At 48.1% G+C, this 15,875-nt stretch overlaps 2 protein-coding genes across 9 annotated transcripts in view; one reads left to right on the forward strand and one right to left on the reverse strand.

Annotated features, from left to right (window-relative positions):
• Positions 1-202: 202 nt before the first annotated feature.
• Positions 203-14,125, reverse strand: stradb (STE20 related adaptor beta). Of its 8 annotated transcripts, none has more exons than XM_028806170.2 (13): positions 14,005-14,125; positions 13,816-13,903; positions 8,172-8,238; positions 5,750-5,830; positions 5,459-5,561; positions 4,334-4,455; positions 4,132-4,240; positions 3,935-4,058; positions 3,681-3,852; positions 3,486-3,590; positions 3,145-3,389; positions 1,480-1,522; positions 203-1,059 (listed from the first exon to the last, which is right to left on the reverse strand). In XM_028806170.2, the coding sequence occupies exons 3-13, from the start codon at positions 8,181-8,183 to the stop codon at positions 907-909; spliced, it is 1,269 nt and encodes a 422-aa protein (XP_028662003.1). In that variant the 5' UTR covers positions 8,184-8,238; positions 13,816-13,903; positions 14,005-14,125; the 3' UTR covers positions 203-906. The 8 variants fall into 8 exon arrangements, 6 of the variants coding, with proteins under 6 accessions (XP_028662003.1, XP_028662006.1, XP_028662004.1 ...); XM_028806173.2 differs by having other exon boundaries at positions 203-799; positions 889-1,059; positions 13,816-14,088; XM_028806171.2 differs by having other exon boundaries at positions 203-810; positions 889-1,059; positions 13,816-14,088.
• Positions 14,126-14,229: 104 nt separating this feature from the next.
• The window catches only part of trak2 (trafficking protein, kinesin binding 2), a 59,674-nt gene continuing 58,028 nt past the window's right edge, over positions 14,230-15,875 (forward strand). Inside the window, exon 1 of the mRNA XM_028806168.1 lies at positions 14,230-14,340. The gene's annotated coding sequence lies outside the window, so the exon portion shown is untranslated. The remainder of the gene's footprint in view (positions 14,341-15,875) is intronic.

The following is a 15,875-nucleotide window of genomic DNA, read 5'->3' on the forward strand; positions in this document are numbered from 1 at the left end:
CAGCTCAAAAACACAGGAAAGTGAAGCGATGACAAAGAACCCCCTGGGCTTGACTGTGACGTCTGCCACACGGTGTGGTACAGAGCTGCAGTCTGATGCCAAGGCCCAGCTAAGGCCCAGCTCAGAACTTGCTCGTCTGTGTTTGCTTTCACATCAGTTTTTAAAGCAATACAAACAGAACTAGAGCCCAGAAATCTGAAACTGACGTGTGGCAACAATTTTATTAGAACGTTTTTGGAATCCGTACAAAATGAAAGACCGTAACTTTAAAATCACATGCATGTACACGTTCCAGCCCCTTCCCGCCAGGCTGACAGTGGAACTAAAATCCGGATGTTCCAGAACAAATGTGACCAGGATGTGCACGGTGGCCCCTTAGAGACACACCTGGCAGTGTCTGAGGTCCATCCGGCCAGACCAGCCCTTGGCAACGAGCTCCTTAGTCCACAGTCACCAGTTCACATTCCAGTTGGTGGCTGAACCCTCTGCCATCTTGGCTCCATAGCACATTCTGGAGAAGCATCAGATCATTAGTTGTCATTAGGTGTCATAGTGTATTAGGTGCGCACTGAGGTGCACCGTGTCCCAACTTGATAGCAGCATCAGCAGCAGCCAACTCCTTCAATTTGGAAGCTTCTTTGAGACCCACCTCTGAGCTGCACCCTTAGCAGTTCTGGGTTTTCATGCAAACCCAACTCTTGGCTAGAAAGACTTTGGTGGTGTTGGTGAAAGAGACGCCTGACTGCCTGAACTGAATGATAAGTCACAGCCACCGGGCCATCAAGCAGCAGGAACAGGTCTAGGAAAGAACTGCAAATTGCAGGGTGAAGAAAAGATGGAGTCTCATGTGACATTTTAAAAGACCCGCAACAGCGAGGACAAACTCACATCTGCCATTTCAGAAGCCTAGAATTCCCAGGGGCTGCTTGCCCGGCCCTGTGAGGTAGCGGAGATGAAGTGGGCAGAAGCGGTGGGCAGTCTGGGCCGAGCGGGCAAGCTACTCAGTGGGATGGCTGGCTGCAGGAGGTCGAGGACGGTTTCCTTGGACTGCATCTTGGCCTGAAATTCAAGAACAAAGTGAATGAAAAAGTAAAAATAAACAAAGAATCAAACATTCGTGCTAAACAAGAGTACCCCTGCAATCAGGTGCCAGGGCACAGTGGTCACTCTCTTATGAATGGACATAGACAGTGTCAGGACCCCTTAGAGCAGGCCCGTTCTCTATGTTCTGCAGCGCAGGCATGACAGATATGGCAATGCACAGTGAAAAGGAATGTGAGGCACAGTGGGGTACAGGGCACATTAGAGTCAACAAGGGGGGCACATGTCAGTGGGAGTGCATATTTAAAAAAAAAGATAAGACAACACAACACATAAGAACACATGTGAGGTACAATTAACAGCACATCAGGGGACACAAAGTCACTTCAAGGGCAGCGTCCACTACATCTACAGCTTTAGGGCAGGACGTTCACCAACCTGCCTGAAGAAGGTGTGAGTTAAGAGGGAGCTGGCAGACGGGCTGCAAGAAAAAGACAGTGTTAATAAAATGGCTCTCCAAAAAGTCCTCCTGCCCACTCTTTGAGAACACAATGAGACCACACCATTCCCCAGCCTGCAATGCCCACGGAAACCACACCTGCCATACCCCTTCCATGTGAGACCACACCCCTCACACCCTTTCCATGTGCTCACGGAGACCACGGCCCTCGCACCCACCTACCGAACCCTTGGAAGCCACAACAACTCCTTGTGTCCTCACTGTGACTTCACCGTCCCATGGCCTACACTTTAAGGCCACATCCTCCTTTGTAACTGAAATCACACCCCTCATCTGCATACTCTTTACGCCCTCACCCCTCTCATGGCTTCTTACTGAGATGACACGCCCCTTTCTGCATATTGCCACACCTCTTACATGTGCACATGACCCCCCACAGGTTAAGTATTTAAGGCCACGCCCCCATTCCCACCCACTGAAATCACATTCGTTTTTATTCTTTGCTTGCTTTTTGAGGCCACACCCCCACTATGCAGCGTTTGATGAAACCACACCCTTTCCATGTGGCCTTACTATAAGACCACGCCTATTCTTTGAGGCCACGCCCCATTCATAGGGCCCTCACTGAAGCTACCCCCCCAACCTGTCACCTGCCTACCTTTAGTGACCACCCCCAGTCCTTTTCTGCCGACCACAACAGCCCTCGGCCTACTCCTTGAGGTCACATCTCCCTATGTGTCCCACATGTATACTCAGTGAGACCACACCCCTTTCGTGGAGGCTTCATGGAGGGCACTTGCCTCCTTTGCATACTGCCACATCTATTCCATGGGCCTCATGCCCACCCCTTCTACTGTTTAAGGCCTTACCTTTCACCCTATTTACACCCACTGAAATTGCACCCCTTCCTTTACTTCTGCTCTTTGACGCCTCATTGAAACTGCACCTCTTTTAGTGGGCATGTTGAGATCACACTGGTCCTCTTTGAATACACACTTCTTCCATGTGTCCTTAGTAAAACTTCACGCCTTTCCAGCCCACACTTTATGGCACATCTCTTTTGTGGGGCCCTCACCAATATCCGTGACCCTAAATCAAGATCACAGCCCTCATCTCTTTACTCTCGGAGACAACACTCCATTGAGACCACAACTGCCTACTCTCAGAGCCCAGATGCCCCCTGTATATGGCCAACTGAAGCCACACCCACTCCTTGTGTACCTACTGAGGCCACACCCTGCATACCTCTTCATCTACACCCCTTCCAGGCAGCTTCATTGAAACCACACCTCTCCTCATTGACATATCGAAGCCACACCCTCTACATCTCTTCTTTCAGACCACACCCCTTTCACATGGCCTTACTAAAACGACACTCCTCCCTCTGCATATGCCACGCCCTTGCCATGTTCTAATTGAGACCACACCCTTCATCTGCCTTGGTGCCACCTCGCTCACAGATTTTGGCCACAGCCCCCCCACCTCCTTACTTATTCTTTGACGCCAGACTTGCTACCTGTGTGTTCATTGTGAGTGTACACCCACTCCCTATTTTCTGTACATGCAAGAAACCCCCCCTCCACCCAAATCCCCCCCGGCCAATGGCTGTGCATTTCCCACCTTCTCTTTAGCTCATACTCTACCGTTTCTCAGGCTCCTGCTGAATACACAGCTCAACCAGGTTGTGAAAGAGAGAGGAGAAGTTTTTTGGGGCCGGACTCTGTGGCCGCTCTGCCGTCATGGTACGCATGAGACTGGACGCTGCTACGCTCTCCCCGATGCCCGAGTCCACCCCTGAGCGAGACGCTTTCAGCCGGAGTCCTTGCAATGGAAAAGGAGTTGTGTCCAGCAGGGAGAACGGAGTGCCACTCAGTTTCTGCAACAGCATCTGTATAGAAAGAGAAGTCTGTTACTTAACTGTGGTCTCAACCTCTGAGCTCTCCCCTAGACTCGGGGTGGGGGGTCTTAGACACAATTGCCTTACCAGTGTTGGGTGAACATTCTGAAAGGGCACTCGTCCACTAGCCAGCTCACAGGCCGTTATACCCAAGCTATAGGAGTCAGACTTGACGTCATAGCCGTGCAGGTCCTGTAGGAAAAGTGGTGTGAGCAGGACAGGTCAGGGGGCAGATTCTAATGGGCAGATGGAAGTGGATGAGAACTTTTATTATTGGCTCACCTGACGCAGCACTTCAGGACTCAGCCACGGTAGGATGGAGGCGCTGTTCTCTGGAATGTCGAACACAACTCTTGACCTCTTGCCATGTTGCATCATGCTGCAGAGGCTTCGCAGTCCAGTCAGGCAGACGCGGCCATCACCAGATAGCAGGATGTGGCTAGCCTTAATGCTCCTGCATGGTGGAAAAAGAGAGAGAAGACTTCATGCCAGGCCAACCCGGTCCGGTGGCATGGTGTTAACTGCATGACTCTTACCTATGGATGAAGCCCATGCCATGTAGGTAGACAAGCGCCTGCAAGACTCCATACAGGATATAGGCGATAAGCGATTCACTCATACCATCAGGAAAGTAGGTCCTCAGGAGGCACTCTGCTGAGCCTGTGGAGTGCAGACGATCAGCAACGGGGCCAGCGCTGCTCTGGCCGGCGCTACTCAAGTGAGCCACACTTACCAAAGTCCATGAGTGGAGTGACCACCCAAAGCCAACTGCTTGACAAGAATGCCACATGGCTTCTGAGAATATTAGGGTGGGAGAACAGACGTGTCCTCAGAACTTCATTCTCAAAAATTCAAAGCAGAGGTTGCAAGTTAGCAGTCTGCCAGGGTTCAGAAGTAGACAAAGGAGAATCGGGCGACCAGAAGTGCACCCTCACCTGCAGAGCTCGCACGTCCTCGTCACCACACCTGTCCAGATTTGTTAGGCGAATGGCCACCAGACGGCTGCAAGGATGGTGTCTCGCTGTGGCTATCAAGCTGTGGTTATTGAAGCCCCTTCCTGTTACAGATGGAATATAAAAGAGAGACACAGGTCAACGAGCAAAGTTGGAGACTGCCAGGCTAACAAATGCATGGCTGGTAAATTTCCCAAGGGACTGGTACACAGATTTCATCTGCAGTATTGTGAAAAGCTGTGCCACCTGGCATGAAAACCAGAAGCCTAAGGCACTGTGTAAGTGAGAAGAGCTGGCATTCTGAGCAGCCAGCAGTGACTGGCACAATGGCATGTGACAGAATTGGTTTTGGGAGAGGTGGGTAAGAACTGGCATGACAGCTGGACACCAAGTTCAAAGAGCGAATGCAATTATTGGCATTACAGCAGGATAGCCCCCCTCATTCTGGCCATCTGGAAATGACTAACAACACAAAAATAAGAGCCACTGAAGTCTGGAAAGAACTGGCAGTGACTGGCACCGCAGAGACTGTAATGGTCCAAGTGCATGAAGGAGCGGGGGGGGGGGGGGCTGGGATGTCACACTCCTGGAAGTGCGTCACTGCAGCTTAGAAAATGTCCCATCCACAGAGCAGTGGGGGCCATGTTCTCCCTTTATGACTCATGTGACAGGGTCTCTGTAACCAGGAGGGTCTCATGTTTGGGACTGAACTCTGGCACAACACCTGGACTAAGACGGCAGCACATTCAGTTCTGAACGGCTGGCATTACAGGAACAGTTTTGAGAGTATTTGTTGGTGATAGACATAAGAGCTGAATAGTTGTGAAAGCAGCCTGGAAGAAGCTCGATTCTCAACCCTTGACTCCCAGTTCAGCTGGCAGGGATGGGCACAGCAGTGGCTGGCAATAACTTGCACCAAATTTAGAAACTGTTCTGACAACTGGCTGGAGTGACTGGCACGGCAAATAGTGATTCATGTCTCTGATCTGCTGGCAAGGACTGCCACGGCAATGACAGACTAGCTTAGTTTTGGTAACAGTTGGCACTTAATGGTAATACAAGAGATTTGCATAAATCAGTGACTGACATCAACAGCAAAAAACTCACCCAGTTCAGACAGCAGCTGGTAGTGACTGGCATCAGATGCGTAGATAGTTTTTTCTTCAGCAGGCACTTTTGTGGGCGTTGAGCATGGTGCTGGCTCACTGCTCTGAAAGCGGGGAGATGCTTCATGTTAGAAAGCAAAGTTGTAAAGATATGAAACAGCCACTGCAGGAGTGACGCATATCACTAGGAATGCCCCGACACTCACTGCTGCCAACTTACACCCAAAGCTGGCTTTCCCAAATGAGAATGGAGGAGCTAGCGCCCACAAAGTATCCACATGGAAATGCTTACCAGATACTGGTGGCTCACGCCATCAGAGGGGTCCTGACTGCTCAGGGTCTCCACCAGTGTCTGTGTAACACACAAGCAGTCCTAAAGAAGAAGGCAAGAGACGCGTTCAGACGAGCATGCAGCAATGGGGGTGTCTGGAGCAGCGGAGGGGAGTCCAACCAGCACTAAGGGTTTTAAGGCACTGTGACATGTGTGCAAAGGCAGTTACAGTGGATGTAGAAAAGAATCCCCCCCCCCTTGGAAATATTCCCATTTTTTTTTGTAAACACACATAAATATTTTTTCCAGCTTCACTTACTCAATGCCATCTCTAACATCGGGCGGCACAGTGGCGCGCGCTGCTGCCTCGCAGTTGGGAGACCTGGGGTCCCAGGTTCGCTTCCCGGGTCCTCCCTGCGTGGAGTTTGCATGTTCTCCCCGTGTCTGCGTGGGTTTCCTCCGGGCACTCCGGTTTCCTCCCACAGTCCAAAGACATGCAGGTTAGGTGGATTGGCGATTCTAAATTGGCCCTAGTGTGTGCTTGGTGTGTGGGTGTGTTTGTGTGTGTCCTGCGGTGGGTTGGCACCCTGCCCAGGATTGTTTCCTGCCTTGTGCTCTGTGTTGGGTGGGATTGGCTCCAGCAGACCCCCGTGACCCTGTGTTCGGATTCAGCGGGTTGGAAAATGGATGGATGGATGGATCTCTAACATCCAAGTGAAAGAAATCACAGCTACAGTTCAGAAGAATTATAAAAAATCAAAAAGACCTACTGAGATTAATAAAGGACCCCCACCTCCAAACTCAATCAGGTGTAAGTGCCCACCATTTCCATTGCAGTTACTGGATTCCTTCCACCTGTGCTCAGTTGTAATAAGTGGGATTAGTGAAGCTGTTCCTGGAGCATTCATTTCCTTGCTTGGCAGTGCCACTGACAGCACACAACTGACTATGGCTGGCAAGACACTTTCAGAAGATCTCAGAGATAGAGTTGTGGACAGACATATGGCAGGAGATGGAGACAAAAACATCTCAAAGGCTTTATCAATCCCAAGGAGCTTAGTAAAGTTCATCATAAAGAAGTGTTTGATACTACTAGGACCCTCCCTGGATCCTCTAAACTGGATGGAAGAGCAAGGACGTAATTGGTAAGAGAGGATACCGAGAGGCCAATGGCCACTTTGAAGGAGTTACTGGATTTGATGGCAAAGAGTGGTCATTAATGGTGTGCATGTGACGACAATTTCACAAGCGCTCCACAATGGTGGCTTGTTCTGGAGGGTCGCACTTCTCAGGAAAGGCCACATTAAGGCTCATTTGAGCTTTCCCAGAATGCACCTTGAAGATTCTGATGCCAAGTGGAATAAGGACTTATGGTCAGATGAGATCAAAATCCAACTATTTGGCCTCAATACCAAATGGTCCACCAATGCAGCTCACCATCCACAACACACCATACCTACAATAAAGCATGGAGGGAGCAGCATCCTGTTGTGGGGGGCCTGGGGGCTCTCATTAGGGTAGAAGGACAAATGGATGGGGCAAAATACCATCAAATTCTTGAGGAAAACCTGCTACCCTCTGCCAGACAGTTGAAGATGGGCAGAATGTTCACCTTTCAACACGATGACAACCTGAAGCACACAGCAAAATGGACCACACAGGGGCTGAAAGAGAAAGAAGTGAATGTCCTGGTGTGGTCAGTCAGAGCCCAGACCTAAATCACAGTGAAAATCTGTGGAAAGATCTGAAGATAGCAGACCACCAACACTTACCACCCAATGTGACCGAACTTCAACAGTTAAACTGTAACGAAGAGTGGGGGGGGGGGGGGGGGGGGGGGGGGGGGGTTTAAATATTACTCAATGTAGGTGTGCAAAACTGATAGAGAAGAATCAACAGACTCAGGGCTGTCATTAAAGAAAAAAGGGGGGTCAACAAAATGACATTAACATTGGAGGTGATCCTTTATTAATCTCAGTAGGTCTTGATTTTGATTTTTTTATAATTCTTCTGAACTGTAGCTGTGATTTCTTTCACTTGGATGTTAGAGGTGGCATTGAGTAAGTGAAGCTGGGAAGAAATCTGAGTTTGTGTTTACATTTAACGCAGTAAAGCAAAAAAAAAAAACGGGAATATTTCAAAGGTGGGATTCTTTTGTATACCCACTGTAGGTGGGCCTCGCAGACCCACTGATTAATGGCTTGAGTCTTGATACAGACTTACAGCTCAGGAGTTGACCTGCGAGTCTGAATCTCCAAGCTGGCCGACTCCATATCCCCTCTGAGCAATTCACAAGGCCAATCTGTGAGTTAATTATAACTGCAATAAACAGCGCAGATAAACAGAGAAGGCGGCGAGAATTTAAGACACAGTTACAAAGCCGACTGACCGATAATACTGTCACCCAGTGACTTGCTAAAAGACAAAAGTGGGCTCTTCTTACCAGGAAAGACATAGAAAACGTCTAGTGGTGAGCAGCTCCGTGACAGGCATTCATCAATGACCAGTAGCTGGAAAAGAAAAAAAAAAATGACGCACATTAATGTGAAGGCGCCTTAAATGCCCTAAAAAACACAAAATCGCTGCACATCCTCGGGGGACCAAAATTACATTTCAACATGTAGTTCAGTTCCCAAAAAAGCACAGCACGTTGCACAAGAACATCCAATGAGCTCTCAGATCAGACTCCCCAAGAGGAAGATCTACTTTAGCAATGCTGTAACCCTGAAGGAGAAACTCAATTATGGTATGGAACAGCTGGCAACTTACGGAAAGACCAAAAAGGCTGTGCTTCTCGAGAAGAAACCATCACTTGGCCTACCACGCTGTTGTTCTGGTGGGTGGGGTGGGGGGGGGGGGAGTGGTCCAAGCTGGACAACTATGTGGAGTTCTCTGTCACCTGGGCTGCAAGTGCTGCTTCTGTGGAAAGCACTGGTCCTGTTCCAAAGAAGGCAGGTGCCCCTTCACCTAATGACTACAGACCAGTGCCACTGATGTCCCACATCAGGAAGACCTTGAAGAGGCTGGCCCTGGACTAGTCTTCTTATATTTCGTCTTTTTTTTCCCCTCTTTCTTCATAATGTAAAGCACTTTGAGCTCCATCATTTGAATGAAAATGTGCTCTAGAAATAAATATTGTTGTTGTTTTGTTGACTGGACAAAGATTGGAGTGGAAGACGACATCATCTATCTGCTCCAGAAGGCTTATTCTTACATGGACAGAGCTGCCAGCACTGTGACGATTTTGTGTTTTGGTGTCTCCAGGTGCCCTCATTATTACTTATTATTTGACAGATGTCTTTATCCAAGATATATGGATGTGAGCAACACAACGAACAGTCCTGCCACCTTTTCTCTTCACCCTGTACATCGTCAGGCTATAAATATTACACCAGGTCAGGTCTCTTGCAGAAATTCCCAGATGATTCTGCACTTCCAGGGTGTACTGATAAGGGGAACGAGACACAATATGAGGAGTGAGGTGGAGGACTTACTTTCTACCTTATGAAACAAACATCAGCAAAACAAGGAACTGCTCACTAACATCCACTGCACCAAACAGCCCCTACACCTGGTCAGTATGCTGGGAGTGAATGTGTAGAGGTGGTCCGCATCAATGACAGGCTGGACTGGTCTCATAACATGGAGGGGCTACACAAGAAATGGCACAGTAGACTCTTTTTTCTTAGGTGATGGTGTCCCTTAAACGTGGGCGCTGGCATCCTTCACACCTTCTGTTGTGGTGTGAAATTTTGCATACAAGTTGATAAATATTTTGTATGTCTTTATTTTGTAATTTATAACACTAATGTCTTATCATCTGCGGTGGGTTGGCACCCTGCCCGGGATTGGTTCCCTGCCTTGTGCCCTGTGTTGGCTGGGATTGGCTCCAGCAGACCCCCGTGACCCTGTGTTCGGATTCAGCGGGTTGGAAAATGGATGGATGGATGGACTATAAATGGACTTGCTTTACCCTTCCCTCTCTCACTCTTACCAACTGATGAAGGAGCAGCTCACACACCATGAACTGATAAGGACAACACAATGGAGAGCACAGCTCGGCAGCCATATTGAGACAGGCATGTGGCCTGTTCTGAAGAAAGAGGACCACCAATGATGCCTTAACTAGAGACATTTTAAGTAGCTAACAAGTCTGTGTGCCGCCTGAAACTCCACCTCAGCATTTATCAGCTTGTATGGTAGCCAGTATTCACTTGTACTTAACATAGTGTTATTATTTATGATTATCATCATCCATCAATCCATTATCCAACCTGCTATATCCTTACTACAGGGTCACGGGGGTCTGCTGGAGCCAATCCCAGCCAACACAGGGTGCACACACACACACACCAAGCACACACTAGGGACAATTTAGAATCGCCAATGCACCTCACCTGCGTGTCTTTGGACTGTGGGAGGAAACCCACGCAGACACGAGGAGAACATGCAAACTCCATGCATGGAGGACCCGGGAAGCGAACCCGGGTCTCCTAACTGCGAGGCAGCAGTGCTACCCACTGCGCCACCATGCCGCTCGTTGAATATTAACAGTAATACATTATTTAAAGTGTAACTTAACTTTTACTTTGTCTTTTACTATGAGGTTATAAATTTAGAAGGGAAGGTGGGGAGAAGTTATAAAGTACAATACCTGAGAAACAGTAGTAAATCTGTGAGATCTGAGGCCTTCTGACAAGGGCTACACATTAATAATACAAAAGGGGAAAGTCAAGTAAGAGAGAACTGTACCAAGACAAAACATCTTCTACAACTCTGTGATGTCCAGGTTGGTGTGCTGGGCTGGTAACGTCTCAACTGAGGCCCACCAAATCAACAAGCAGGCTCAGCTATGGGACATCCTCTGGACAACCTTGAGGTAGCAGAGGAGGAGAGAGAATGAAGAAAAAACTGACGGCCATTATAAACAAAGCTGCACATCTTCTGTGTGACACACCAACGCTGAGAACTGTCAGCCAACTAATTATTCAGTAGAAGTGTGTTGAGAAACGTGACGGGGGCTCCTTTATATTAACAGCATTACACCTGTAGATAGATAGATAGATAGATAGATAGATAGATAGATAGATAGATAGATAGATAGATAGATAGATAGATACTTTATTAATCCCAAGGGGAAATTCACATAGAGCACCTCATTGGGACTGAGACTGCCATGTCAGACGTTTTCTTCCCTTTTTAGTCATTCTGCTGTGTATCTGACAGGATTCTATTATTTGTCATAATATTAAGCAACTAGGGGGCTTTGCCCCCTGCTCGCTTCACTTGCCAACCCTCTGGCCTGCACTTCACGCCAGCCATCTTTGCATCTCTGCCACTCGCGTATGTGGATTTCACTTTCACCAAATAACAAATCTTTTAATTCTCGAGGATATGCCTCTTAATTGGGAAGAAACACAACTTTTCCCTGATGGCAACGTGAATTAGACGATCTACAAGTCTCCGACTTAAAGTTTAAAGCGGAACAATAACTACATACTTCTGTCATATCACCTCAGTCCATATATTCAGACTCTTTTCCCTGTTCCATTGTTTCACTAAGTAATAATTTCCGTTTGGTATCAGTTTTTTGAGACTTTAAAATTTTAGTACTTTCATAATCTCTAACCTGCTCTGCAAGTGTATCGCACTAACGTTTTTGAACCTCTTTACGACATTCTACTTTGTCTTCTACTCTTTGCCTTTTATTTCCGACCCGCTTGGAGCTGAGAGCGCAGGCACTGTGTCAGACAACAGCATTCACACGAATGAGAAGTGATTGGACTGTGGGCGTCATAACAACATCACATTAAAGTTCGATAAATTCTGAAAAGATTGATATCAAACATATATATGTAGGTTTTAAAATAAGCCCAATTTAAAGCATGACAAAAAAGTCACATAAAATCGTTGCACTTTTAGGCTTAGGATTTTATAGACTAGATATTTGTTTATTGAGATTCTGTAAAAAGCCAAATGGGGACAAATAAATTGCTGTCTGTTGTCACACACGTGTGCATGGGAGGCAGTTGAAGGGCTCACAAAGGGATAATTCCATGCCAGACCAGGGGGTGGCAGGGTGCACTAATCCTCCCTCTGCGCCACCACCACCTAATCAAAGCACTGTGATGTCCCTACATTGATGGATTAAAGACCAGAAGTCCACGTGACCGTCATCATCAAGTTCTTCCATGAGAACCCTGAATACCATGAGGACTGATTGAGGTCATTTATGTGAGGTAGAATGCCTAGGGGGGGCTGGGTGGTCTCATGGCCTCGGACCCCCTGCAGATTTTATTTTTTCTCCAGCCGTCTGGAGTTTTTTTTTGGTTTTTTCTGTCCTCCCTGGCCATCGGACCTTACTTTTATTCTATGTTAATTAGTGTTCTCTTATTTTAACTGTTATTTTGTCTTTTTTTCCCCTCTTTCTTCATCATGTAAAGCACTTTGCGCTACATTATTTGTATGAAAATGTGCTATAGAAATAAATGTTGTTGTTGGTTTTTTTCCAACAGCAGACCAACACGGGGATTTTCGCCTGGCCTTGATGATGTCACTTCCAGTTCCTGCCCCGATGACATCACTTTCCCTGCCTGGCTTTAAAACCGCCATCTTTGCCTGTTATGTTGTTCTATTGTTGGACTGAAGTCTGATGAGAGCTGTTCTATGGAAACAACCTTTCAATGTTGGCTGCCCACAAACCTCTTCCTGCGTCTGTCCAATCTTTTCACATTGTCTATTGATCAGGCCAGTCTTACCATCTCCAGAAATTCTCAGAGGACTCACCATTACAGGCTGCATTAATGCTGGAGACAAGTCAGAGTGCAGGAGGCTCAAGGGGGATGTCATCTTGTGGTTCAGGGAGAACCACCTGCAGCTCAATATCAGTAAGACAAAAGAGTTGGTGGTGGACTTCTGGCATGCTAAAGAGTCTCCAAGACCAGTCACCATTCTGGGAGAGGATGTGGAGATGGTGTGGAGCTACAAGTACTATGAGATTCACATAAAGAGCAAACTGGACCAGTCTGACAACACAGTGGCACTGGGTAAGAAGGGTCAGAGCAGACTGCGCTTCCCGAAGGAGACTCCGGTCTTTTGACGTGCGCAGCAAAGCTGCTGGAAATGTTCCACCAGTCCATAGTAGCCAGAGTGTATCTCTACAATGGGGTCTCATGGGGAAGCAAACGGAGTTCAGAAGACACACAATGCCTGAATAAACTGATCCATCTCAAGGATGACCCTGGACACACTGGAAGCTGTTGTGTAAAGGAGGATGGGTGGCAAAATTGGATGCCATTATGAAAAATCCCCTCTAGGGGGCGCTCTCTCGGATACGTTTAGCCACAGACTCATTCCTCAAAGGTGTGCGAAGAAGCATCTCTGGGTGTGTTTTCTGACGGCTGCTATCCAGCAATTCTGTGCTCCCTCTTGTCATCCCAGACTAAATGCTTATATGCACAATATATTCCATCTAATAACTGATTGCATTATTTTTCCCATGAGTCTTTATTTTTTTTATCTTTCTATTGCTGTAGTTATTTAAATTTTCTCTTGTAATTAATAATGTTTACCTAATCTAACCTCTTCCTAACAAGATATCGAATCCCACCCGTATGCCCTGGTTGCACCACAGGCTCTTCTCAAAGCACCCCGTTCAGTTTCTGACGTAAACCCTCAATCAGGGCACAGCACTTGCCGCGAAGAAATCCAATGCAAAAGGCGGCCGTCGTATCCGACCAATGCACAGCCTAAGCTCATCAACAGGGAACCGAGGCACAGCTCAACCCGCAATTCGCGAAACGCCTGAGCTTCTCAAGAGAATGTCCAAGCTAAAGAAGGCCCGAGCTTCTGCGACCACGAAACGAGGGGTAACTTTCAGGGAGCGACGTTTGGCACAAGTCAGCCCCCCCGATTGTCAGCACACACTCTCACCCAACAGCAGCTTCTTCTCTGCTGTTTGTAAATCCAGTCCTCGAAACTTTCTTTGCAAACACAAACGCTGCACGATCCATACACGGACCACCTCCTCCTACCGTTACACGTCAGGGTCTCCACACGATCTTCTCTGACACGGCACGAGCACTCACCGTGTGCACGCTCCACTACCGGGGCAGCACGGTCCTGGTCGCCGACGTTCATGCTGCTTCTACTTCGGGAGTCCCAGCTGATCGGTCACTGCACGAGAAGCAGCCAAGCACCAAAGTCACATCAAGGTCCCCCGAGAATGACGTCACTGAAGCCCATCCGCCCCCCCAAACTGATGGCGCCAGCTGTACGTTATCAGATAGCCCTTTAATTCTCATTCGCAATGGGGAAACACAGAAGACCAATCGTCAATAACCTTCATGTCTGTTCATCCCAAGATCCAAAGCCGCGTTTTACTTGCCGACTGAAACATCGCAAGGCAGGCTGCCCTTAGTTTAATTGCTCGACGCAGCCCGATGACGTCACGGCCTCGCACTCCTCCACCGCTCCCGCCCTTCGCTTTCTTTTCGGACTCAGAACGATGACGCAACACGCCGCTCTGCTCATCTCCGGTCCTCTGTCGCCCCGCCTGGCTTCTTTTGTTTCCGAGTGACAGAATTCTGTATGTCGTCGCGGCGTCGAAACAGGTCAGTAGACCTCTTGGGTTATTTATTTGCTGTGTGGGGACGGGTGTCGTGGGGACGGGAGATGAGCCTACTTAGTCGCGTCCCTCGGTTGTAGAGAGGTCCGCTTCAAATGTGGCGGGAGCGGGAGACGTCGCTGTAGTGGCAGCGCTTCTTCGTATTTTGGGGGATTATTAGGCACACGGTGGATCAAGCGCCGTTAAGTGGTACGTTATGTCCGCGTGGTGGAGGTGGGAGGCGCGAGAATTCAATGCGGGATAGCGGGTTCAACACCAAGGTCACGTGGGCGGGATAGGGGGGTCCATGAAGTGACCGATCTGAGCTGCGGGCTGACTGGACTTTGGACAGGTCAGGCCCGCAAAAAAACACCAATTTGGACATCTTCTCTATTCGTAAACCTGCCTGCTTAATATAGCGCCTTTCGCAGTGAACACTAGCACAACGCGTTTCTGGCGCTGCGCCTTTTAAACGCAGACCCCTCGCGGTTAGCGCTGCGTGGGTGCGATGGGAATGGCCAGGCGATCCGCTGAGCTGAGGCTCAAACCCAAGACCCATGGGAGGGAATAAGCGCTTGTGGCTCCCAAGAAATCTCATCCCACAACTTCCTGGACAGCCCGTTAAAGATTTGGATTTTTCTGGCGTCCCGTTAGCTTGACAGGCCGCTGCTGTACTTGTTTCATACAGCTGTGTCATATCATGTGCTGCTGTAATCGACTTTTCCATACCCAATGACAGGATATGTCATTTGATTAGGAGAAAGAGATGGGCAGCGTGCCAGGGAGAGAGCTGCTTGTCCTAACAGCCAGACTTGGCAGTCGCCACCATGCTACTGTGCTGCATGTTGGAACAATGGGCTCAACTATAAATAGCTGCAGAGGATGACTGTATGAGGAAGCAGAAGCATACCTACTCCAGTGCCAGCTCTATTAGTGCCACCTCGCCATTTAATATCCAGTCACCTTGGTGCCTGAACTGACAACTTAAATACCTGGCACTAGGCATGTCACAGTACCAGAACATTTATGTTCATACAAATACCAGTGAAATTTTAAGTACTTGATATCTATTTGACACCATGGCAAGAGCAGAAGTGCAGTTCAACAGCTTTTTATTAAAGGTATCTCCATTATTCAGGTTTGCAATATTGGGCCATTCCCTGTCATCTTTATCGGGCTGAAGCTACCCCCATTTATAAGCCAGGCTCGCCTAAACACTTCTGTGTGATCTGTGTAGGTCAGGGTCATCTTAACAGCGTTATATGCCCCTGGGCAAAGCAGTGCACTGGGATCCCAACCTACACAACATACATAGCTTAGCATGGGGTCCCCGGGCAACTGCCCAGTGTGCCCATGCATTAAGATGGCCTTGGTGTAGGCCCCCCAGGATGTTTGATCAGTTGTCTTAAATTGATCAGCAATGAATCAAGCCACCCTAAACTTAAAGGGGGAACCCCCCCATTTTTTGTAATCTCATATTGAATTTATTAAAAGCCTGTAACATTCCATACAATCAAGTCAAACTTTAAATGCAAATCAATG

The sequence above is a fragment of the Erpetoichthys calabaricus genome, chromosome 8, assembly GCF_900747795.2.
Source record: "Erpetoichthys calabaricus chromosome 8, fErpCal1.3, whole genome shotgun sequence".
Classification (NCBI taxonomy): Eukaryota; Metazoa; Chordata; class Cladistia; order Polypteriformes; family Polypteridae; genus Erpetoichthys; species Erpetoichthys calabaricus.

What these genes read in the sequence shown, in the direction of transcription:
- stradb (XM_028806170.2), bottom strand. An exon ending in GCGTGAGCCACCAGTATCTG is followed by an intron (nt 5,562 to 5,749) that starts GTAAGCATTTCC and finishes CCCCGCTTTCAG; the next exon opens with AGCAGTGAGCCAGCACCATG. An exon ending in CACTCCACTCATGGACTTTG is followed by an intron (nt 4,059 to 4,131) that starts GTAAGTGTGGCT and finishes TGCACTCCACAG; the next exon opens with GCTCAGCAGAGTGCCTCCTG.